Source organism: Bombina bombina, chromosome 1, assembly GCF_027579735.1.
Source record: "Bombina bombina isolate aBomBom1 chromosome 1, aBomBom1.pri, whole genome shotgun sequence".
NCBI lineage: Eukaryota > Metazoa > Chordata > Amphibia > Anura > Bombinatoridae > Bombina > Bombina bombina.
In genome coordinates, this window is record NC_069499.1 from 1,455,359,217 (window position 1) to 1,455,385,157 (window position 25,941).

At 37.3% G+C, this 25,941-nt stretch overlaps 1 protein-coding gene across 2 annotated transcripts in view; it reads left to right on the forward strand.

Annotated features, from left to right (window-relative positions):
- ARL16 (ADP ribosylation factor like GTPase 16) overlaps positions 1 to 25,941 on the forward strand; it is a 29,509-nt gene that overhangs the window by 1,264 nt on the left and 2,304 nt on the right. For both annotated transcript variants that reach the window (XM_053705998.1, XM_053706006.1), the window contains exons 2-4: positions 1,898 to 1,961; positions 17,565 to 17,622; positions 17,719 to 17,835. In XM_053705998.1, the coding sequence (XP_053561973.1) occupies positions 1,903 to 1,961; positions 17,565 to 17,622; positions 17,719 to 17,835 (234 nt within the window). In that variant the 5' untranslated portion in view covers positions 1,898 to 1,902. The remainder of the gene's footprint in view (positions 1 to 1,897; positions 1,962 to 17,564; positions 17,623 to 17,718; positions 17,836 to 25,941) is intronic.

Consider the following 25,941-nt stretch of genomic DNA (forward strand, 5'->3'; position numbering starts at 1 on the left):
TATACAGACAGACATACATACATATATACACACAGACATATATACGTACATATATACACACAGACATACATATATACATATACATACATTCATATATACAGACAGACATACATACATATATACACACAGACATATATACATTCATATATACACACAGACATATATACATACATATATACACACAGACATATATACATTCATATATACACACAGACATATATACATACATATATACACACAGACATATATACATTCATATATACACACAGACATATATACATACATATATACACACAGACATATATACATACATATATACATATACATACATTCATATATACATATATACACACAGACATATATACATTCATATATACACACAGATATACATACATATATACACACAGACATATATACATACATATATACACACAGACATATATACATTCATATATACACACAGACATATATACGTACATATATACACACAGACATACGTACATATATACACACAGACATACATACATATATACACACAGACATATATACATACATATATACATATACATACATTCATATATACACACAGACATACATACATATATACACACAGACATATATACGTACATATATACACACAGACATACATACATATATACACACAGACATATATACATACATATATACATATACATACATTCATATATACAGACAGACATACATACATATATACACACAGACATATATACGTACATATATACACACAGACATACATATATACATATACATACATTCATATATACAGACAGACATACATACATATATACACACAGACATATATACATTCATATATACACACAGACATATATACATACATATATACACACAGACATATATACATTCATATATACACACAGACATATATACATACATATATACACACAGACATATATACATTCATATATACACACAGACATATATACATACATATATACACACAGACATATATACATACATATATACATATACATACATTCATATATACACACAGACATACATACATATATACACACAGACATATATACGTACATATATACACACAGACATACATACATATATACACACAGACATATATACATACATATATACATATACATACATTCATATATACAGACAGACATACATACATATATACACACAGACATATATACGTACATATATACACACAGACATACATATATACATATACATACATTCATATATACAGACAGACATACATACATATATACACACAGACATATATACATTCATATATACACACAGACATATATACATACATATATACACACAGACATATATACATTCATATATACACACAGACATATATACATACATATATACACACAGACATATATACATTCATATATACACACAGACATATATACATTCATACACACAGACATATATACATACATATATACACACAGACATATATACACACAGACATATATACGTACATATATACACACAGACATACATACATATATACACACAGACATATATACATACATATATACATACATACATTCATATATACAGACAGACATACATACATATATACACAAAGACATATATACATTCATATATACACACAGACATATATACATACATATATACATATACATACATTCATATATACAGACAGACATACATACATACATACATACAGAAAAGACAGATACATATTTTTAAGGGTACAGGGGAAGTTTACTGAGATTTATCACACCTTTAGGTCACAAAATAAAATATACATGTGCATTAAAAACAAATACACACCATTTTACAAATCACAAAGACAATAAGACATGTTGTATTCACAACTCATTTTATATTACAGTAATTATGTGCCTGCTGCTTGGGGCCCCTGGTGTTGGGAAGACTCTGCTGATGAAAAGGTTGCAAAATATCCTTTGAAATAGTGTCTACATACATAATGCAATAGGGTTTTTAGATGCAGTAAGGGGGGTAAAGGCAATAGGTACATCAGAAATATAAAGTTTCTTTTGCTGGTTATAGATTATGTATAAAGTATAGGCTTTGCATATGTGTTTGTGTACACTTGTTTAGTATTCTCTAGAAAATGTATAAGTAAACTCCTCTATATTGCTGCACACTCATTATGTTCTGTTATATTTGTAAAGCCTGTTTACCAATAGCAATTAATTAAACAGATTCTGCTATTTTTTACATTAGGGGATGTGGAAGTATACATTTATGTATATCATACTGTGTAAAGAATATAACAATATTTCACTTTTGTGGTGAATATAATCTTAGTTTTTAAAGGCGATTATGGTAAAAAAATGAATGCGCTAATTTGTTAGAGCAAGTCATTTTAAGACTAACCCCTACAGCATTAGTTACACATCTGGTTTGTGCTACTAGCTCTGCATTTTGATAACAGTACTTCTATTATTATTTTATTATTATTATACTTTATTTATAAAGTGCAAAAAAATTCTGCTGTGCTTTCCATGGTCACAAATGCTAAAAATACGATGATGATACAATATTTGTAAGAGAATACACAACTTATCAAACAAATACAGGCGGAATCGAGGGCCCTATTCCTATTACTATGTGTTGAATGCCTTTGCAGGGTCGCTAGTTTTTAAAATGACACGCTCTAATGAATTATTGTATGTCACTTTTCAACTATAATGGCACTTTATTATCTAAGTTTATTTGGCTTGGCTATGCCCACTACTAAATTTGAGTAAATTGTTTATGTGAGTTAAGGACATTATAATAGTATGTGCTGTGCACAAATATACCTTTTCTGCAAGTTTTATTATATTATTATTATATTTCTAAGCAGTTCTCACAGTTGTTTCTTGCAAATAAAAAGGTGACGAGGTTGTGACAAAATATTTAAAATACTTAATATCCTAATGGAAAAACACGTATACGAAAATATAGGCGTTTGTAAGATGGTATACGCAGAAAGCAGCGTAATGTAATTTATATTTACTGCAGGATTTAAAGGGACAGTCAACACCAGAATGTTTGTTGTTTTAAAAGATAGATAATCCCTTAATTACCCATTCCCCAGTTTTGCATAACCAACACAGTTATAATAATACACGTTTTACCTCTGTAATTACCTTGGATCTAAGCCTCTGCAAATGCCCCCTTATTTCAGTTCTTTTGACAGACTTGCATTTTATCCAATCGGTGCTCACTCCTCAGTAAATTCACGTGCATGAGCTCAATGTTATCTATAAGAAACACACGAACTAACGCCCTCTAGTGGTGAAAAACGGTCAAAATGCATTTAGAGGCGGCCTTCAAGGTCTAAGAAATTAGCATATGAACCTCCTAGGTTTAGCTTTCAACTAAGAATACCAAAAGAACAAAGCAAAATTGGTGATAAAATTAAATAGGAAAGTTGTTTAAAATTACATGCCCTATTTGAATCATGAAAGTTTTTTTTGGACTTGACTGTCCTTTTAATTTTTAAAGTGCGCTCCCTGCTCACTGCTAACTTCTCCCTACACAGTGAAGTTTCTAGCGAGCTCCATTAATTTCAATAGAAGACATCTCGCCACTCGCAGGGACTGCCCCTTTTTAAAAAAAATTCCAACAGGAAATTCCCTGCCAGTGTCTGTGTTAAAAACCACATCTGATCTGGCGAGGTTTAGATAATCGAGAGCAATGTAATATTTTTAATACCTATTTCTCTAACTCCCACTAGTAATTTATTTGGCAGCTTTTTGTTTACATAACTATTCTATAACCAGTACTTAGTGACATGATTTTCAGTATAGGTGGGGATACAACAGGCAAAAACAGCTATTTCAAATAACAAAGGCAAATAACAAATCCCCATTGTCAGCATGAATCTAGTCCATTTTTACATTTGCATCCTTGAATCCATAGTAGGACACATCTGATGAGCCAATCTAGGGCAGCATATGTGCTTAAAGGGACAGTATACACCAATTTTCATATAACTGCATGTAAAAGACACTACTATAAAGAATAATGTGCACAGATACTGATCTAAAATCCAGTATAAAACTGTTTACTTAGAAGCTCCCAGTTTAGCTCTGTTAAAAAGGTAGCTGGAACACGCACTGCAATTGGGAAATAGCTGACACTCCCCCTTCCTTTGCATATGAAAAGACCCTTTACACAAGCAGGAGCAAGCTGGAGTAGGTATACATCAGTATTCTCCTAAAACTTTGGGGCTTGGTTAGGAGTCTGAAAATCAGGGCAATGTTATTTAAAAATAAGCAAAACTATCCATTTAAAAAACAAAAAAAACTGTATGGGCTATATAAATAGATCATCTACAAAACATTTATGCAAAGAAAATCTAGTGTATAATGTCCCTTTAACCTACGGGCCATGTCTGGCTTGGAAGCATGTCTGGTAGTCAATATTACCTATGTAATAAACCAAGTCCCACCACACAGGGCAACTAAAATAATAATACATTTTATTATAAAAAAGTAGATAAGAATATTAATTTATATTTAAAGGGACAGTCAACACCAGAATTTTTGTTGTTTTAATAGATAGATAATCCCTTAATTACCCATTCTCCAGTTTTGCATAACCAACACAGTTATAATAATACACGTTTTACCTCTGTCATTACCTTGTATTTAAGCCTCTGCAGACTGCCCCCTTATTTCAGTTCTTTCAACAGACTTACATTTTAGCCATTCAGTGCTCACTCCTCGGTAAATTCAAGTGCATGAGCTCAATGTTATCTATATGAAACACATGAAATAATGCCCTCTAGTGGTGAAAAACTGTCAAAATGCATTTAGATTAGAGGCGGCCTTCAAGGTCTAAGAAACTAGCATATGAACCTTCTAGGTTTAGCTTTCAACTAAGAATATCAAGATAACAAAGCAAAATTGGTGATAAAAGTTAATTGGAAAGTTATTTAAAATTACATGCCCTATTTGAATCATGAAAGGTTTTTTTGGACTTGGCTGTCCCTTTAAATGTAATTATTAAAGATGCTCCTTATTCAGGCAATAATTCGCTCAGAAAAAAAAATACAAAAAAGGATGAGCTATCAAGAAGAATTGATTAAACATGTACTGTTGTTTTCCTTATATAACGTAGTAGTGATGAATATGATCCGTTAGAGAAGTGTTACAAGCTATTGTGTTATGAAATGAGGAACTGACCACACATAGTGACTGCTTACTTCATACTAATGTCCATCAGCCTCTGCTAACGCACAGATAACATTAAAGGGACATCGTAGTGAAAAAAAGTAATGCTGTCACTTGTCAGAACATGTCATTTTTGCACTACTCAACCTGAAATCAATGTGTTCAACCCCATCTAAGTCCCTCTAGACCAGGAAACAACTGCAGCAGTAGTTGCTTAAGCCTGACCAGAATCACTGTGTTCAGCTTGGGAACTTCAGTGCAGGGCTTTAACACATGCAAAGAGCTTATACACATACACACAACAATGATATGCTTAGAGCATGTAATGTTTTCAGAGCAATGTCTTTTTAACTGTCAATCAGCTTATCAAACCATCACATTACCAATTTTATGCTATAGTAGCACTTATCACCTTTGGAAATAATCCACTTTTCTGAATTTTAGTCCAGAACTTCAGATCTTTCCTATTTGGACCGTATACATTACAGATGATCAATTCTTTTTCATCAAGCACTATGTTTATTTATATAATTTCTATAAATCGGCCTTGTTGGTCTGAATAAAAAATTTTGATCTTATAATTCAATTTTTTTTACTCAGCAGTATGGCAAACCCTTCTAGATAATTTTTTTTTAAAGAGGAATAATAATTTTTTTTTAACCCACTTCTGTTTTAACTTTTCGTGTTCCTTATCTGTAAGATGTGTTTCTTGTAAACATCCTATTTCAGTATTTAATTTCTTTAAATGAAATAGTATTGCTTTCCTTTTAATTGGGGAGTTTATTTCCCCCACGTTCCAAGTTACTAGTTTAACCATCTATACTTTCAGACATCATTAAACTTATAATCCGTTCTAGTAACAACAAAATACAATAAAAATATACAGCCATATCCTAAGTGTAATTTCCTAAGTACCTTATTATAGGGTTATATTATATTAATGATTTAAACAGCCTCTTTCTTGTTGCTCTTTCTTTTGTGATTTGGGACTAGCATGAAAAATGAGAAGAAATGATAAAAATAAATTTAAAAATTGTGAACCGTGATTCTTTCTTAAAGGGACACTGAACCCAATTTTTTTCTTTTGTGATTCAGATAGAGCATGACATTTTAAGCAACTTTCTAATTTACTCCTATTATCAAATTTTCTTCATTCTATTGGAATCTTTATTTGAAATGCAAGAATGTAAGTTTAGATGCCGGACCATTTTTGGTGAACAACCTAGGTTGTCCTTGCTGATTGGTGGATAAATTCATCCACCAATCAAAAACTGCTGTCCAGAGTTCTTAGATGACTTCTTTTTTATTTAAAGATAGCAAGAGAACGAAGAAACATTGATAATAGGAGTACATTAGAAAGTTGCTTAAAATTGCATGCTCTATCTGAATCACAAAAGAAAATTTTTGGGTTCAGTGTCCCTTTAATAATCCACTTTTCTACTGACATATAAGCTGCTAATAGCTTACGTTTGATTTGATCTATGATCATGTGCACTGTTCTCCACAGAAACGTTTGCCAGCTAAGTGGTATTATGAATAGCTGGGTGGGGAAAGTGTAATACTTTGCAATATTATAAAATGTTCTGTTATTTATAAATGCTGCTTAAAGGGACAGTCAACTACAGAATTTTTGATGTTTAAAAAGATAGATAATCCCTTTATTACCCATTCCCCAGTTTTGCATAACAAACACAGTTATAATAAATGTATTACCTCTGTAATTACCTTGTGGCTATGCCTCTGCAAACTGCCCCCTTATTTCAGTTTTTTGACAGACTTGCATTTGAGCCAATCAGTGCAGACTCCTAGGTAACTTCACGTGCGTGAGCTCAATGTTATTTATATGACACACATGAACTAATGCCCTCTAATGGTTAAAAACTATCAAAATGCGTTCAGATTAGAGGCGGCCTTCAAGGTCTAAGAAATTAGCATATGAGCCTCCTTGGTTTAGCTTTCAACTAAGAATAGCAAGAGAATAACAAAATTGGTGATAAAAGTAAATTGGAAAGTTGTTTAAAATAAAATGCCCTATTTAAATCATGAAAGTTTATTTTGGACTTGACTGTCCCTTTAACCCCTTAAGGACCGGGCATTTGAGACAAAAACTTCCCCAAAAGACCAGAGCATTTTTAGCATTTTTGCTATCACTACATTTAAACAGAAATAGAGCCTTTTTTATATTTACCTATCGAAACTATATATATTTTTTTTAGTAGTAGACAACCCAAAGTATTGATCTAGGCCCATTTTCGAATATTTCATGCCACCATTTTAACGCCAAATGCAATCAAATAAAAAAAAAAAAAATTGTTAACTTTTTCACAATTTTAGGTTTTTCACTGAAATTATTTACAAACAGCTTGTGCAATTTTGGCACAAATGGTTGTAAATGCTTCTCTGGGATCCCCTTTGTTCAGAAATAGCAGACTTATATGGCTTTGGCATTGTTTTTTTGTAATAAGAAGGCCGCTGCGCACCACACTTGTATTATGCCCAGCAGTGAAGGGGTTAATTAGGTAACTTGTAGGGTTAATTTTAGCTTTAGTGTAGAGATCAGCCTCCCACCTGACACATCCCACCCCCTGATCCCTCCATGACCCCTCTCAAACAGCTCTCTTCCCTCCCCCACCCCCCAAAGGGCACCCCCATCTTAAGTACTGGCAGAAAGTCTACCAGTACTAAAATAAAAGGCAGCTTTTTTTATATATATATATATATATATATATATATTAGGGTGTTGTCAGCAACTTCCAGTATTACCTATAAGAGGGCTAGTAACAATGACTTGAATTTAAATAGTTAACAGACCATTGGTGCAGGAGAAAAAGCAAAATTTTAATTAAAGCAAGAAAAGTATCTCAGCCATTCCTATCCAGCACTAACTAATCCCTAAAAGTATATGGATATATTGCCTTAGCGCTAAGGACCTTCAATATAACAATATATTCTTAAAGAACCTAAAAATGCAAAATGCATATGCATTGTTAGGTTCTTTAAGAATATATTGTTATGTTGAAGTTCCTTAGCGCTAAGGCAATATATCCATATACTTTTAGGGATTAGTTAGTGCTAGATAGGAATTGCTGAGATACTTGCTTTAATATATATATATATATATATATATATATATATATATATATATATTTATATATTTTTTTTAGGTTTTCTGCAGTGTATTATCCCCCTTACCCCCCCAACCTCCCTGATCCCCCCCCAAACAGCTCTCTAACCCTCCCCCCTCTACCTATTTGCCGCCATCTTAGGTACTGGCAGCTTTCTGCCAGTACCTAGTTTGCAGCAATTAGGCAATTTAAATTAAAAAAATAATTAAAATACCCTTTTTTTCTGCAGTGTAGCTGCCCCCGGCTCATTACCCTACCCCCTTTCCAGAATTCTTTCCCTCAGTGGATCCCACATTGGATCCCCCTCATTGCCCTTCCTCCCTCCTTCCCCCTCGCTTCCCGGCACTTTTTTTCTTCCCCCTAACATGTTGCGTGGCGTAGCGGTCCCACCTACACCTGCCCGCCTCCTCCAGCGATGGGCCGCCCACCCACCTCCCTCATTACACTCCCACCCACCAACGATCGGCACCACCGCTGTGCGATGCAGAGAGGGCTACAGAGTGGCCCACTCTACATCGATAACTCTGCAAATCTATTTCTGCAGTGCCTCACTCGTGGGTCATGCAGAAATAGCGCACTCTCGCTAGTTTGAGCGAGATTGCGGCAGAGAGAAGCCCAGTGTCGTACAGGGTACGGTGCTGGTCACTAAGGGGTTAAGATATTCAATGCACAAATTAATTGCATAATTTAATGTATTGATAATTTGTGCAACAAGCATTAAAACATTACTAGCTAATTGTAGCTTAATATTGGCTTACATTTTAGCTGGGTGGTCTATAAAATCAGCCAGTTGGTGTACCCATTAAGGGCTTGATTACAAGTGTGGCAAGCGAAAAGGGGTTTATCGAGGCTCTTTGCGCATGTTGGAAGTAGCGCAGTATTACGAATTGAAAGTAAACAAGCATCAGGATAGCGCGACTTCAGAGCTCTGGTTAACTGTTATGCTAGACAAAAACGTTGCACAAAACACATCAATAATGCATTTTAAAGTACAGTTACAATCATAATAACACTATCTAATAAAAATTCTTAAAAGAAAAATTCATAAAAAAGTTATAAGGGCTTAAAGAAATGAGGTCTCAGGTGTTAGGGGAAAAAAGGCTTAAACATAGCGATACATACGTCTAAATATGTATATGTGTGTGTCTATATGTGTGTCCATATGTATTTATTTGTGTATATATGTATTTATAGACATATAAATACATATGTTTACATATATAGACATATTGACGATTTAAAGTTCACTGTTATTTAGAAGCTAATAATGTCCCACTCTGGACTTTTTTTATTTTTTTATTATTATTACATTTACTGTTTTTATTTGTTTTTTTTTGTTTTTTTTTTGAGTGAATGTAGTGTGTGATTGGGGGGTTTCTGTGGTGATCATAGTTGGTGGACATAAGTATTCTGCGTTGTTTTAATCATTTTGTGTGGGTGCGGGGTGTTATTTGATTATCTCCTGAATTTGGGACAAAGCACCAATATTTTATCATTATTTAAACTGTGGCTTAGAGGTCTATTCTATAAAAATGGGGCTGCCCCTGCAATGGCAAAATGTCTCCCATAGAGAAATAATGAGAGTTCGTTGTGGAGGATAAAGTACAGAGGGAGACCCCAGCATATGTTTAAACTTTAATATTATGCATAATACAAATAAAATCACAGTGTTTTCAGTGCACTGTATCTTAAATTTGCTGTTATTTTCGTATGCAGATTGCCACTTTTTAAGTTGCGAGAAAAAAACAGTGAGATTTGTAGGGTCATAAATGTTTACAGAATTACACTGGACAATTTCACATACGCCCATTTTACAAAAAAACTATTACGCTTTGTATTTTGTACTTATAAGTACACATTTCTATGTGGGTTTTTTTTGTACATCCAGTGTACTTAAATTACGATTTACGCTGTGCATATTTAATACGATTTATTTCTGTGTAATTTACATACAATTTTTAGGTTTTTGATAAAATATGATTTCTCTTGTTAAGTGTATCCAGTCCATGGATCATCCATTACTTGTGGGATATTCTCCTCCCCAACAGGACGTTGCAAGAGGATCACCCACAGCAGAGCTGCTATATAGCTACTCCCCTCACTGTCATGTCCAGTCATTCTCTTGCAACTCTCAACAAAGATGGATGTAGTAAGAGGAGTGTGGTGTTTTATAGTTAGTTTCTTAACTTCAGTCAAAAGTTTGTTATTTTTAAATGGTACCGGAGTGTACTGTTTTATCAAAGGCAGCATTAGAAGAAGAATCTGCCTGTGATTTCTATGATCTTAGCAGAAGTAACTAAGATCCATTGCCGTTCTCACATATTCTGAGGAGTGAGGTAACTTCAGAGGGGGAATGGTGTGCAGGTTTCCCTGCAATAAGGTATGTGCAGTAAACATATTTCTAGGGATGGAATTTACTAGAAAAATGCTGCTGATACCGGACTAATGTAAGTTAAGCCTAAATGCAGTGATTTAATAGCGACTGGTATCAGGCTTATTAACAGAGATACATACTTTTATAAAAGTGTAATATAAAACGTTTGCTGGCATGTTAATCGTTTTTATATATGTTTGGTGACAAAACTTATTGGGGCCTAGTTTTTTCTCCATATGGCTGGCTTGATTTTTGCCTAGAAACAGTTTCCTGAGGCTTTCCACTGTTGTAATATGAGTGGGAGGGGCCTATTTTAGCGCTTTTCTGCGCAGCTAAAATTACAGACAGAGACACTCAGCTTCCCCCTGCATGATACAGGACATCTCTGAAGGGCTCAAAAGGCTTCAAAAGTCGTGTTTGAGGAGGGTAACAACCACAGTAGACTGTGGCAGTTGTTGTGACTGTTAAAAAAAACGTTTTTTTGTCATTTATTAATCCGTTTTTGGTTTTAAGGGGTTAATCATCCATTTGCAAGTGGGTGCAATGCTCTGCTAACTAGTTACACTGTAAAAATTTAGTTAGTGTAACTGCCTTTTTTCACTGTTATTTCAAATTTTGTTAAATTTGTTTCTCTTAAAGGCACAGTAACGTTTTTTATATTGCTTGTTAACTTGGTTTAAAGTGTTTTCCAAGCTTGCTAGTCTCATTGCTAGTCTGTATAAACATGTCTGACAGAGAGGAAAATACTTGTTCATTATGTTTAAAAGCCATGGTGGAGCCCCATAGGAGAATGTGTACTAAATGTATTGATTTCACCTTAAACAGTAAAAATCAGTCTTTATCTATAAAAGAATTGTCACCAGAGGGGTCTGTCGAGGGGGAAGTTATGCCGACTAACTCTCCCCACATGTCGGACCCTTCGCCTCCCGCTCGAGGGACGCACGCTAATATGGCGCCAAGTACATCAGGGATGCCCATAGCGATTACTTTGCAGGACATGGCTGCAATCATGAATAATACCCTGTCACAAGTATTAGCCCGATTGCCAGAATTAAGAGGCAAGCGCGATATTTCTGGGGTTAGATGAGATACAGAGCGCGTAGATGCTGTAAGAGCCATGTCTGATACTGCGTCACACTATGCAGAACCTGAGGACGGAGAGCTTCAGTCTGTGGGTGACGTCTCTGAATCGGGGAGACCTGATTCAGAGATTTCTAATTTTAAATTTAAGCTTGAGAACCTCTGTGTATTGCTTGGGGAGGTATTAGCTGCTCTGAATGACTTTGACACAATTGCAGTGCCAGAGAAATTGTGTAGGCTGGATAAATACTTTGCAGGGCCGGTGAGTACTGATGTTTTTCCAATACCTAAAAGGCTTAAATAAATCATTAGTAAGGAGTGGGATAGACCAGGCGTGCCCTTTTCCCCACCTCCTATATTTAGAAAAATGTTTCCAATAGATGCCATTACACGGGATTTATGGCAGACAGTCCCTAAGGTGGAGGGAGCAGTTTCTACTTTAGCAAAGCGTACCACTATCCCGGTTGAGGACAGTTGTGCTTTTTCAGATCCAATGGATAAAAAATCAGAGGGTTACCTTAAGAAAATGTTTGTTCAACAAGGTTTTATTTTACAGCCCCTTGCATGCATTGCGCCTGTCACTGCTGCGGCGGCATTCTGGTTTGAGGCCCTGGAAGAGGCCATCCATACAGCTCCATTGACTGAAATTATTGACAAGCTTAGGACACTTAAGCTAGCTAATTCATTTGTTTCTGATTCCATTGTTCATTTGACTAAACTAACGGCTAAGAATTCCGGATTCGCCATCCAGGCGCGTAGGGCGCTATGGCTTAAATCCTGGTCAGCTGATGTGACTTCAAAGTCTAAATTACTTAACATTCCTTTCAAGGGGCAGACCTTATTCGGGCCTGGTTTGAAAGAAATTATTGCTGACATTACTGGAGGTAAGGGTCATACCCTTCCTCAGGACAGGGCCAAATCAAGGGCCAAACAGTCTAATTTTCGTGCCTTTCGAAATTTCAAAGCGGGTGCAGCATCAACTCCCTCTACCTCAAAACAAGAGGGAACTTTTGCTCAATCTAAGCAGGCCTGGAAACCTAACCAGTCCTGGAACAAGGGCAAGCAGGCCAGAAAGCCTGCTGCTGCCTCCAAGACAGCATGAAGGAGCGGCCCCCTATCCGATAACAGATCTAGTAGGGGGCAGACTCTCTCTCTTCGCCCAGGCGTGGGCAAGAGATGTTCAGGATCCCTGGGCGTTGGAGATCATATCTCAGGGATATCTTCTGGACTTCAAAGCTTCTCCCCCACAAGGGAGATTTCACCTTTCAAGATTATCTGCAGACCAGATAAAGAAAGAGGCATTCCTAAACTGCGTGCAAGACCTCCTTGTAATGGGAGTGATACATCCAGTTCCGCGGACGGAACAAGGACAAGGATTTTATTCAAATCTGTTTGTGGTTCCCAAAAAAGAGGGAACCTTCAGACCAATTTTGGATTTAAAGATCCTAAACAAATTCCTCAGAGTTCCATCATTCAAGATGGAAACTATTCGAACCATCCTACCCATGATCCAAGAGGGTCAGTACATGACCACAGTGGACTTAAAGGATGCCTACCTTCACATTCCGATTCACAAGAATCATCATCGATTCCTGAGGTTTGCCTTTCTAGACAGGCATTACCAGTTTGTAGCTCTCCCATTCGGGTTGGCTACAGCCCCAAGAATTTTTACAAAGGGTCTGGGCTCACTTCTGGCGGTTCTAAGACCGCGAGGCATATCGGTGGCTCCTTACCTGGACGACATCCTGATACAGGCGTCCAGCTTTCAAATTGCCAAGTCTCATACAGAGATAGTTCTGGCATTTCTGAGGTCGCATGGGTGGAAAGTGAACGAAAGTGAACGAGTTCTCTATTTCCTCTCACAAGGGTTCCCTTCCTAGGGACTCTGATAGATTCTATAGAAATGAAAATGTACCTGACGGAGTCCAGGTTATCAAAACTTCTAAATGCTTGCCGTGTTCTTCACTCCATTCCGCGCCCCACGGTGGCTCAGTGCATGGAAGTAATCGGCTTAATGGTAGCGGCAATAGACATAGTACCATTTGCGCGCCTGCATCTCAGACCGCTGCAATTATGCATGCTCAGTCAGTGGAATGGGGATTACACAGATTTGTCCCCTCTACTAAATCTGGACCAGGAAACCAGAGCTTCTCTTCTCTGGTGGTTATCTCGGGTCCATCTGTCCAAAGGTATGACCTTTCGCAGGCCAGATTGGACCATTGTAACAACAGACGCCAGCCTTCTAGGTTGGGGTGCAATCTGGAACTCCCTGAAGGCTCAGGGTTCATGGACCCAGGAGGAGAAACTCCTCACAATAAATATTCTGGAGTTAAGAGCAATATTCAATGCTCTTCTAGCTTAGCCTCAGTTAGCAAAACTGAGGTTCATCAGATTTCAGTCGGACAACATCACGACTGTGGCTTACATCAACCATCAAGGGGGGACCAGGAGTTCCCTAGCGATGTCAGAAGTCTCCAGAATAATTCGCTGGGCAGAGACTCACTCTTGCCACCTGTCAGCGATCCATATCCCAGGGGTAGAGAACTCGGAGGCGGATTTTCTAAGTCGTCAAACTTTTCATTTGGGGTAGTGGGAACTCCATCCGGAGGTGTTTGCTCAATTGGTGCTCCGTTGGGGCAAACCAGAACTGGATCTCATGGCATCTCGCCAGAACGCCAAGCTTCCTTGTTACGGATCCAGGTCCAGGGACCCAGAAGCGGCACTAATAGATGCTCTAGCAGCGCCCTGGTTCTTCAACCTGGCTTATGTGTTTCCACCTTTTCCTCTGCTCCCTCGTCTGATTGCCAAGATCAAACAGGATAGAGCATCAGTAATATTGATAGCGCCTGCGTGGCCACGCAGGACCTGGTATGCAGACCTAGTGGACATGTTATCCTTTCCACCATGGACTCTACCTCTGAGACAAGACCTTCTAATACAAGGTCCTTTCAATCATCCGAATCTACTTTCTCTGAGACTGACTGCATGGAGATTGAACGCTTGATTCTATCAAAGCCTGGCTTCTCCGAGTCAGTAATTGATACCCTAATACAGGCACGAAAGCCTGTCACCAGGAAAATTTACCACAAGATATGGCGTAAATATCTTCATTGGTGTGAATCCAAGAATTACTCATGGAGTAGGGTTAGGATTCCTAGAATATTGTCCTTCCTCCAAGAGGGATTGGATAAAGGATTATCAGCTAGTTCTTTAAAGGGACAGATCTCTGCTCTGTCTATTCTTTTACACAAGCGTCTGGCAGAAGTTCCAGACATTCAAGCATTTGTCAGGCTTTAGTTAGAATTAAGCCTGTGTTTAAACCTGTTGCTCCCCCATGGAGCTTAAACTTGGTTCTTAAAGTTCTTCAAGGGGTTCCGTTTGAACCCCTTCATTCTATTGATATCAAACTTCTATCATGGAAAGTTCTTTTTCTGATGGCTATTTCCTCGGCTCGAAGAGTCTCGGAGTTATCTGCCTTACATTGTGATTCTCCTTATCTGATCTTTCATTCAGATAAAGTAGTTCTGCGTACAAAACCTGGGTTTTTACCCAAGGTGGTTTCTAACAAGAATATCAATCAGGAGATTGTTGTTCCGTCATTATGTCCTAATCCTTCTTCAAAGAAGGAACGCCTTTTGCATAATCTAGATGTAGTCCGTGCATTGAAGTTTTACTTGCAGGCTACTAAAGATTTTCGTCAAACATCTAACCTGTTTGTTGTTTACTCTAGACAGAGGAGAGGTCAAAAGGCCTCGGCAATCTCTCTTTCCTTTTGGCTTCGGAGTATAATCCGTTTAGCGTATGAGACTGCTGGACAGCAGCCCCCTGAAAGAATTACAGCTCATTCTACTAGAGCTGTGGCTTCCACCTGGGCCTTTAAAAATGAGGCCTCTGTTGAACAGATTTGCAAGGCTGCGACTTGGTCTTCGCTTCATACCTTTTCAAAATTTTACAAATTTGATACTTTTGCTTCTTCGGAGGCTGTTTAGGAGAAAGGTTCTACAGGCAGTGGTTCCTTCCGTTTAAGTTCCTGCCTTGTCCCTCCCATCATCCGTGTACTTTAGCTTTGGTATTGGTATCCCACAAGTAATGGATGATCCGTGGACTGGATACACTTAACAAGAGAAAACATAATTTATGCTTACCTGATAAATGTATTTCTCTTGTAGTGTATCCAGTCCACGGCCCGCCCTGTCCTTTTAAGGCAGGTCTAAATTTTAATTAAACTTCAGTCACCACTGCACCCTATAGTTTCTCCTTTCTCGATTTGTTTCGGTCGAATGACTGGATATGACAGTGAGGGGAGGAGCTATATAGCAGCTCTGCTGTGGGTGATCCTCTTGCAACGTCCTGTTGGGGAGGAGAATATACCACAAGTAATGGATGATCCGTGGACTAGATACACTACAAGAGAAATAAATTTATCAGGTAAGCATAAATTATGTTTTTTGGTGAACAATTTTGTAACAATATAATTTTTTACTAAGTATTTTTGTGTGAATGGTTCAATTATTAATTTGTATGATTTTTGAATTACGATTTTCATTGTGCACTTTAATATATGACTCTCCTTCCCATATGAAAATGCAGCATACGCCCCTTAGCGAGACACCCTGTTTTCAGGGTAAAAGGTGGCTTTATATAATTTCATCAGGGAAATAGAAGGGCTGGCGAACATTCTTATAGAACAGTGTTTCCCAACTGTGTCCTCAAGTACCCCCAACAGTCCTGGGTTTCATTATAGCTGAACTAGAGCACAGGTGAAATACTGATGATAAGAGCAGGTTGGTTACTGATCAGCTAATTACTTCACCTGTGCACTGGTTCAGCTATAATGAAAACCAGGCCTGTTGGGGGTACTTGAGGACCGCGTTTGGGAAACACTGTTATAGAATATCACCAACCTATTGAGCTTTTTAGAATCATTCCCATAGGGCTGTACTGTTTATAAATTTAAAGGGACATTAGGAGGTAAAAAACACTAGGGGGTCGATTTATGAAGCAGCGGATGCTGCTTCCGACCCACTCCGCTTCAGGTCCGCCTGAAGTGGAAGTTAAGAAGCAGCGGTCCTAAGACTGCTGCTCCTTAACTCGTCCGCCACCTCTGAGGTGGTTGGACAGCAATCAGCCCGATCGGATACGATCGGGCTAATTGACACCCCCTGCTAGCGGCTGATTGGCCACGAATCTGCAGGGGGCAGCATTGCACCAACAGTTCACCAGAACTGCTGGTGCAGTGATAAATGCCGACAGCGTATGCGTGGCGGACATGATACAATACAGCGTATCATATCCGTCTGCACCTTAATAAATTGACCCCTATGTGCCTAATGATCAAAAACTCACCAGGATGGAGAGAAATTACACAAAATCTTTAAGATTTTTTAGACCTTATATTGTATTATTGGAGTCTCTCCTTCACATACGGAATGCTTCATAGTGAGATGAAATTTGAGTTTCTAAATTTTTTCTAAAGACCTTGCCGTACTGACAAGATTTCTTAGATTATTTCGCCTGAGCAGAGAGCTTTCGATCATCAGGCTCTATGTGTTAAACACCTACAAAGGATTTAAACAGTCACTCTGCATCTACAGCACATTTTAGCACCTAAGCAGGAAACTGCCAGTGAGCCAATTAAGAGCAACATATGGGGGTAGCAGCCAATTACTGACTATGTCCTAGTCCTGCAGCTCCCAAGCTGAATTTTAGCTATTTGCCTCTTGTGGGATTGTCTATGATACCAATTGTCTTTATGCCATTCATTGTGTTCATTCTTTAACACTTACCTGCAAAGCTCAACTCTAGGGAACAAGCAGATCTTACAGATGTTCCTCCCACACTGTCCACGGTGAGTTCTCTAGATCCACATCTAGTCTTGTTGGATATCACAGAACTATTGGAATACTTGAGAAACACAGCGTCACCGACTTGTTATCCCTTACAGGTTGGCACTAATCTGACAGACCTGACCTTCCAGAGGAAGAGGGTGACTATGAGAGAAGTCGGAGGCTCCATGGGACCTATCTGGCCCAGTTATTACAAGGATTGCCGGAGAGTGCTGGTGTGTTATTGCCATTAAATAATAGTAGTAGCCATCATGAATGGTTCATTTTTAAATAAAAATAAATGAATACATAAATGTTTTATTTTGCTGCAGCTATCTCCTGTATATACACAATGCATCATTATAGCTAGGAGTACACGGGCATATGGAAGCTTTTGCTTTAGTTTTATGATGCCTGAATTCAGGAATGGTCTCTGCAGACTTGGGGGCAATTTTAATATGATTATTCTTTTTCCCATCACTTTACAATATTATATCTACCATATTTTCCAGTATATAAGATGCACCAACATTTTTAAAGGGACAGTAAAGTCAAACTTAAAATTTGATGATACAGGCAGAATATGCAATTCTAATCAACATTCCAATGTACTTATATTATCTAATTTGCTTTCTTCTATTGGTTTCCTTTGTTGAAATGCATATATAGGTAGGATCAGCAAAGATTGGTGGCTGCTTGTAGATGCCTCTTGTCATTGACTCACTTGAAGTGTTCAGCTAGCTCACAGTAGTGATATGCTGCTCCTTTTATAAAGGATACCAAGAGAATGAAGCAAAATTGATAATATATGTAAATTGGAAAGTTGTTTACAATTTTATACTCTATCAGATTCTTGAAAGAAAAAAAATTGTGTTAAAAAAAATGTTGAATGGGAAAAAAATGAAAGACACTTAAGAAATATACGCACATACACACAGACTCTGTGGTGTTTTGTACCTGTGAGTGTGGTATTTACAGCACCAATACAACAAGTAAATAAATGCAAATTACTTTTTATTTCTTGTTTCAAATGTATTGAAACAATATTTAATTTCTCAGATATATTTAACAAGTGTTTCAGAACAAACAACAGACAAAGTTTTTTTGTAGAGCAAAAGTTTTTCTTGATTTTGATGTGTCGGCCTTTTATTCAGCATCTCCCAGGGTTTGCAGAAAGCAGTGTGTTAGTTTGTATTAAGCAGACAATATAATAAAGCTAGGGTTTAAAGGGATATGAAACAGTCTTTTTCATTGTGGTAATATAAAATAATTTTACATTTTATTTGTTTGTTTACTTCATTTGTACAGGGTAAATTACTTACTGTCACAGAACCACAAGGGGGCTGTGGTCTTTACAATAAGGTAAAGGAGTAGCTTTTCCTTTAAAGCGACTGCTAGCAGATATCTGATCTAGCTGCAGTCAGTTTATTGCCCTTGCTCAGGAAATTTTGTTGGAAAACCATGTGACAGTAGAAATTAAGTTATGAATGTGTGCTTGCTTACCTCACTAATGGCTTTGGCTGCTTTATAGGCCAAGAATTTCTAAGTGCTCATTTAGCAAAAAAACAGGCAAGTTGCTTTCTGTTTTTTTTAACACATACCCATTTTTTTTTTTTTTAAATTTAAATGTTTAATTTGATTTAACTTTTTTACTAAAGGAGCACTGCTTCATATTCCTTTAAAGTGATGGTAAAGTATAACATTTAAAAAATGCTAGGAATTACTATTGCAATAAATAAAGGTGCCTTTCTATCAGGAAGTATAACAAATTCAGACAGAAAGTACCTTTATTTGGCCATGAGCTTCTGCTGCCCTCAGCATAATACTTTTTTTTTTCTTTTTAATGAGGTGACATTTCCACCTCTTAGCCAATTGCTGTGGAAACATCACCTCATTGAAAAAAATATATTTTTTCCGAAGGTGCTCAGTTTAGGCAGAAGCTTGCGGACAAAAAAAGGTACTTTCTGTCTGCTTTTTTTATACTTCATGACAGAAAGTCAACTTTAATTAAAAACTCATGTCATCTGTGTACTCTTTTTATTGATATCAGATTGCTATATAACTTTTGTATGTTAGCTGAGTCTCTGCCTACTTGCCTAAATAGCCTTTTGAACCAAAGGCACTTACATTATGTTACAAAAGATACAGCCACAAACACATAATACTGATATGTGCACAGATATACAGAAAGATAAATACATACACACCTACACATCAATACTGATATGTGCACAGATATACACACAGATAAATACATACACACCTACACATCAATACTGATATGTGCACAGATATACACATAGATAAATACATACACACCTACACCTCAATACTGATATGTGCACAAATATACACACAGATAAATACATACAGGGAGTGCAGAATTATTAGGCAAGTTGTATTTTTGAGGATTAATTTTATTATTGAACAACAACCATGTTCTCTATGAACCCAAAAAACTCATTAATATCAAAGCTGAATAGTTCTGGAAGTAGTTTTTAGTTTGTTTTTAGTTATAGCTATTTTAGGGGGATATCTGTGTGTGCAGGTAACTATTACTGTGCATAATTATTAGGCAACTTAACAAAAAACAAATATATACCCATTTCAATTATTTATTTTTACCAGTGAAACCAATATAACATCTCAACATTCACAAATATACATTTCTGACATTCAAAAACAAAACAAAAACAAATCAGTGACCAATATAGCCACCTTTCTTTGCAAGGACACTCAAAAGCCTGCCATCCATGGATTCTGTCAGTGTTTTGATCTGTTCACCATCAACATTGCGTGCAGCAGCAACCACAGCCTCCCAGACACTGTTCAGAGAGGTGTACTGTTTTCCCTCCTTGTAAATCTCACATTTGATGATGGACCACAGGTTCTCAATGGGGTTCAGATCAGGTGAACAAGGAGGCCATGTCATTAGATTTTCTTCTTTTATACCCTTTCTTGCCAGCCACGCTGTGGAGTACTTGGACGTGTGTGATGGAGCATTGTCCTGCATGAAAATTATGTTTTTGTTGAAGGATGCAGACTTCTTCCTGTACCACTGCTTGAAGAAGGTGTCTTCCAGAAACTGGCAGTAGGACTGGGAGTTGAGCTTGACTCCATCCTCAACCCGAAAAGGCCCCACAAGCTCATCTTTGATGATACCAGCCCAAACCAATACTCCACCTCCACCTTGCTGGCGTCTGAGTTGGACTGGAGCTCTCTGCCCTTTACCAATCCAGCCACGGGCCCATCCATCTGGCCCATCAAGACTCACTCTCATTTCATCAGTCCATAAAACCTTAGAAAAATCAGTCTTGAGATATTTCTTGGCCCAGTCTTGACGTTTCAGCTTGTGTGTCTTGTTCAGTGGTGGTCGTCTTTCAGCCTTTCTTACCTTGGCCATGTCTCTGAGTATTGCACACCTTGTGCTTTTGGGCACTCCAGTGATGTTGCAGCTCTGAAATATGGCCAAACTGGTGGCAAGTGGCATCTTGGCAGCTGCACGCTTGACTTTTCTCAGTTCATGGGCAGTTATTTTGCGCCTTGGTTTTTAACACGCTTCTTGCGACCCTGTTGACTATTTTAAATGAAACGCTTGATTGTTCGATGATCACGCTTCAGAAGCTTTGCAATTTTAAGAGTGCTGCATCCCTCTGCAAGATATCTCACTATTTTTGACTTTTCTGAGCCTGTCAAGTCCTTCTTTTGACCCATTTTGCCAAAGGAAAGGAAGTTGCCTAATAATTATGCACACCTGATATAGGGTGTTGATGTCATTAGACCACACCCCTTCTCATTACAGAGATGCACATCACCTAATATGCTTAATTGGTAGTAGGCTTTCGAGCCTATACAACTTGGAGTAAGACAACATGCATAAAGAGGATGATGTGGTCAAAATACTAATTTGCCTAATAATTCTGCACTCCCTGTACACACCTACACATCAATACTGATATGTGCACAAATATACACACAGATAAATACATACACACCTACACATCAATACTGATATGTGCACAGATATACACACAGATAAATACATACACACATACACATCAATACCAATATGTGCACAGATATCTAGAAAGATAAATACACACCTACACATCAATACTGATATGTGCACAGATATACAGAAAGATAAATACATACACACCTACACATCAATACTGATATGTGCACAGATATACACATAGATAAATACATACACACCTACACCTCAATACTGATATGTGCACAAATATACACACAGATAAATACATACAGGGAGTGCAGAATTATTAGGCAAGTTGTATTTTTGAGGATTAATTTTATTATTGAACAACAACCATGTTCTCAATGAACCCAAAAAACTCATTAATATCAAAGCTGAATAGTTTTGGAAGTAGTTTTTAGTTTGTTTTTAGTTATAGCTATTTTAGGGGGATATCTGTGTGTGCAGGTGACTATTACTGTGCATAATTATTAGGCAACTTAACAAAAAACAAATATATACCCATTTCAATTATTTATTTTTACCAGTGAAACCAATATAACATCTCAACATTCACAAATATACATTTCTGACATTCAAAAACAAAACAAAAACAAATCAGTGACCAATATAGCCACCTTTATTTGCAAGGACACTCAAAAGCCTGCCATCCATGGATTCTGTCAGTGTTTTGATCTGTTCACCATCAACATTGCGTGCAGCAGCAACCACAGCCTCCCAGACACTGTTCAGAGAGGTGTACTGTTTTCCCTCCTTGTAAATCTCACATTTGATGATGGACCACAGGTTCTCAATGGGGTTCAGATCAGGTGAACAAGGAGGCCATGTCATTAGATTTTCTTCTTTTATACCCTTTCTTGCCAGCCACGCTGTGGAGTACTTGGACGCGTGTGATGGAGCATTGTCCTGCATGAAAATTATGTTTTTCTTGAAGGATGCAGACTTCTTCCTGTACCACTGCTTGAAGAAGGTGTCTTCCAGAAACTGGCAGTAGGACTGGGAGTTGAGCTTGACTCCATCCTCAACCCGAAAAGGCCCCACAAGCTCATCTTTGATGATACCAGCCCAAACCAATACTCCACCTCAACCTTGCTGGCGTCTGAGTTGGACTGGAGCTCTCTGCCCTTTACCAATCCAGCCACGGGCCCATCCATCTGGCCCATCAAGACTCACTCTCATTTCATCAGTCCATAAAACCTTAGAAAAATCAGTCTTGAGATATTTCTTGGCCCAGTCTTGACGTTTTAGCTTGTGAGTCTTGTTCAGTGGTGTTCGTCTTTCAGCCTTTCTTACCTTGGCCATGTCTCTGAGTATTGCACACCTTGTGCTTTTGGGCACTCCAGTGATGTTGCAGCTCTGAAATATGGCCAAACTGGTGGCAAGTGGCATCTTGGCAGCTGCACGCTTGACTTTTCTCAGTTCATGGGCAGTTATTTTGCGCCTTGGTTTTTAACACGCTTCTTGCGACCCTGTTGACTATTTTAAATGAAACGCTTGATTGTTCGATGATCACGCTTCAGAAGCTTTGCAATTTTAAGAGTGCTGCATCCCTCTGCAAGATATCTCACTATTTTTGACTTTTCTGAGCCTGTCAAGTCCTTCTTTTGACCCTTTTTGCTAAAGGAAAGGAAGTTGCCTAATAATTATGCACACCTGATATAGGGTGTTGATGTCATTAGACCACACCCCCTTCTAATTACAGAGATGCACATCACCTAATATGCTTAATTGGTAGTAGGCTTTCGAGCCTATACAACTTGGAGTAAGACAACATGCATAAAGAGGATGATGTGGTCAAAATACTCATTTGCCTAATAATTCTGCACACCCTGTACACACCTACACATCAATACTGATATGTGCACAAATATGCACACAGATAAATACATACACACCTACACATCAATACTGATATGTGCACAGATATACACACAGATAAATACATACACACATACACATCAATACCAATATGTGCACAGATATCTAGAAAGATAAATACACACCTACACATCAATACTGATATGTGCACAGATATACAGAAAGATAAATACATACACACCTACACATCAATACTGATATGTGCACAGATATACACACAGATAAATACATACACACCTACACCTCAATACTGATATGTGCACAAATATACACACAGATAAATACATACACACCTACACATCAATACTGATATGTGCACAGATATACACACAGATAAATACATACACACATACACATCAATACCAATATGTGCACAGATATCTAGAAAGATAAATACATACACACCTACACATCAATACTGCTATGTGCACAAATATACACACAGATAAATACATACACACCTACACATCAATAATGATATGTGCACAGATATACAGCAAGATAAATACATACACACCTACACATCAATACTGATATGTGCACAGATATACACACAGATAAATACATACACACCTACACATCAATACTGATATGTGCACAAATATACACACAGATAAATACATACACACCTACACATCAATACTGATATGTGCACAGATATACACACAGATAAATACATACACACATACACATCAATACCAATATGTGCACAGATATCTAGAAAGATAAATACATACACACCTACACATCAATACTGATATGTGCACAAATATACACACAGATAAATACATACACACATACACATCAATACTGATATGTGCACAGATATACACACAGATACATACATATACACATCAATACTGATATGTGCACAGATACATACATACACATCAATACCGATATGTGCACAGATATACACACAGATAAATACATACACACATACACATCAATACCTATATGTGCACAGATATACACACAGATACATACATACACACATACACATCAATACTGATATGTGCACAGATATACACACAGATAAATACATACATACATACAAATCAATACCAATATGTGCACAGATATCTAGAAAGATAAATACATACACACCTACACATCAATACTGATATGTGCACAAATATACACACTGATAAATACATACACACATATACATCAATACCGATATGTGCACAGATATACACACAGATAAATACATACACACATACACATCAATACTGATATGTGCACAGATATACACACAGATAAATACATACACACATACATATTAATACAGATATGTGCACAGATATACACACATACAAGTTAATACTGATATGTGCACAGATATATACACAAATAAATACATACACACATACACATCAATACTGATATATGCACAGATATACACACACAAATACATACACATACATACCTATATGTGCACAGATATACACATAGATAAATACATACTCATGCACACAAGGTTATTTTTCAGTAGAATTTAGTCCTTGCCATAACATTAGAGAAATCAGTGGGAGGCAGAACTAGCAAGGATGTCTAAGGATATGAGCAGGGAGCAACCGATAAAAGGAGAGGTGATGTTGGGGCAGCCAGCAGTGAATAGTCATGTTGTAGTAGGATCGAGCAGTTCATGCTATATATATCCCAAGTTAGACCTCAGATCATATGATTAGCCCCATATCATAGGAGCAAATGTGCATATCACTTGTAGCCCATTACTTTCTGTGACCCCTTCACTTTGCACTGGGACTTAAATGTAAATGATTTTTTAGGGAAATGTAAGTAAACATTAAACTTTAATGATTCAGATAGAGTGTGCTTTTTAAAAATAAATAAATAACAATCTTATATAAGTATATGCACTATAAAGAGTCTATAGTGTATGAACTGAAAGATGCTGTCAGGTCCTTGTGGTGTTATAGACACTGTTTATACTGATAACTGATGGCTGAAACTTGGTCTCTTTCCTTGAGAGCATACCAAGGTAGGCTCAGGAGTGAGCATGTTTCTCCAGAACCATGTGGCAGTTGTGTGTATAGCTAGTATGAGGGAATTCCCTCACAGTGTGAGAACAGCTTAGTGTCTACAGCAGAGCAATAATTATGTAACGCCAATCAATATCATTTAGCAGCCCATACTACCTAAGTATACTACCCAGAACCCACACTGCTGATAAAATGTAGCGGTACTAATTTGTTGTACTCATATTGCAAAGGTAGTTCATGAATGTAACTTATAAGAGATCTGTGAAAGTATGTGAAATATATACAAAACTGATAGTGCACATATAGTGCCAACTCTTAAAATCTACAGTGCTACTTAATCATTTGCAGAATAGTTTTACTAAGTGGTTCTTTAACTTTAGGTTTTACACTTCATAATGTTTTTTATCTGATTTGTATTCAAAGCGCTGATCATCTAAATATTTTAACTACATGTCCTTTCTTTT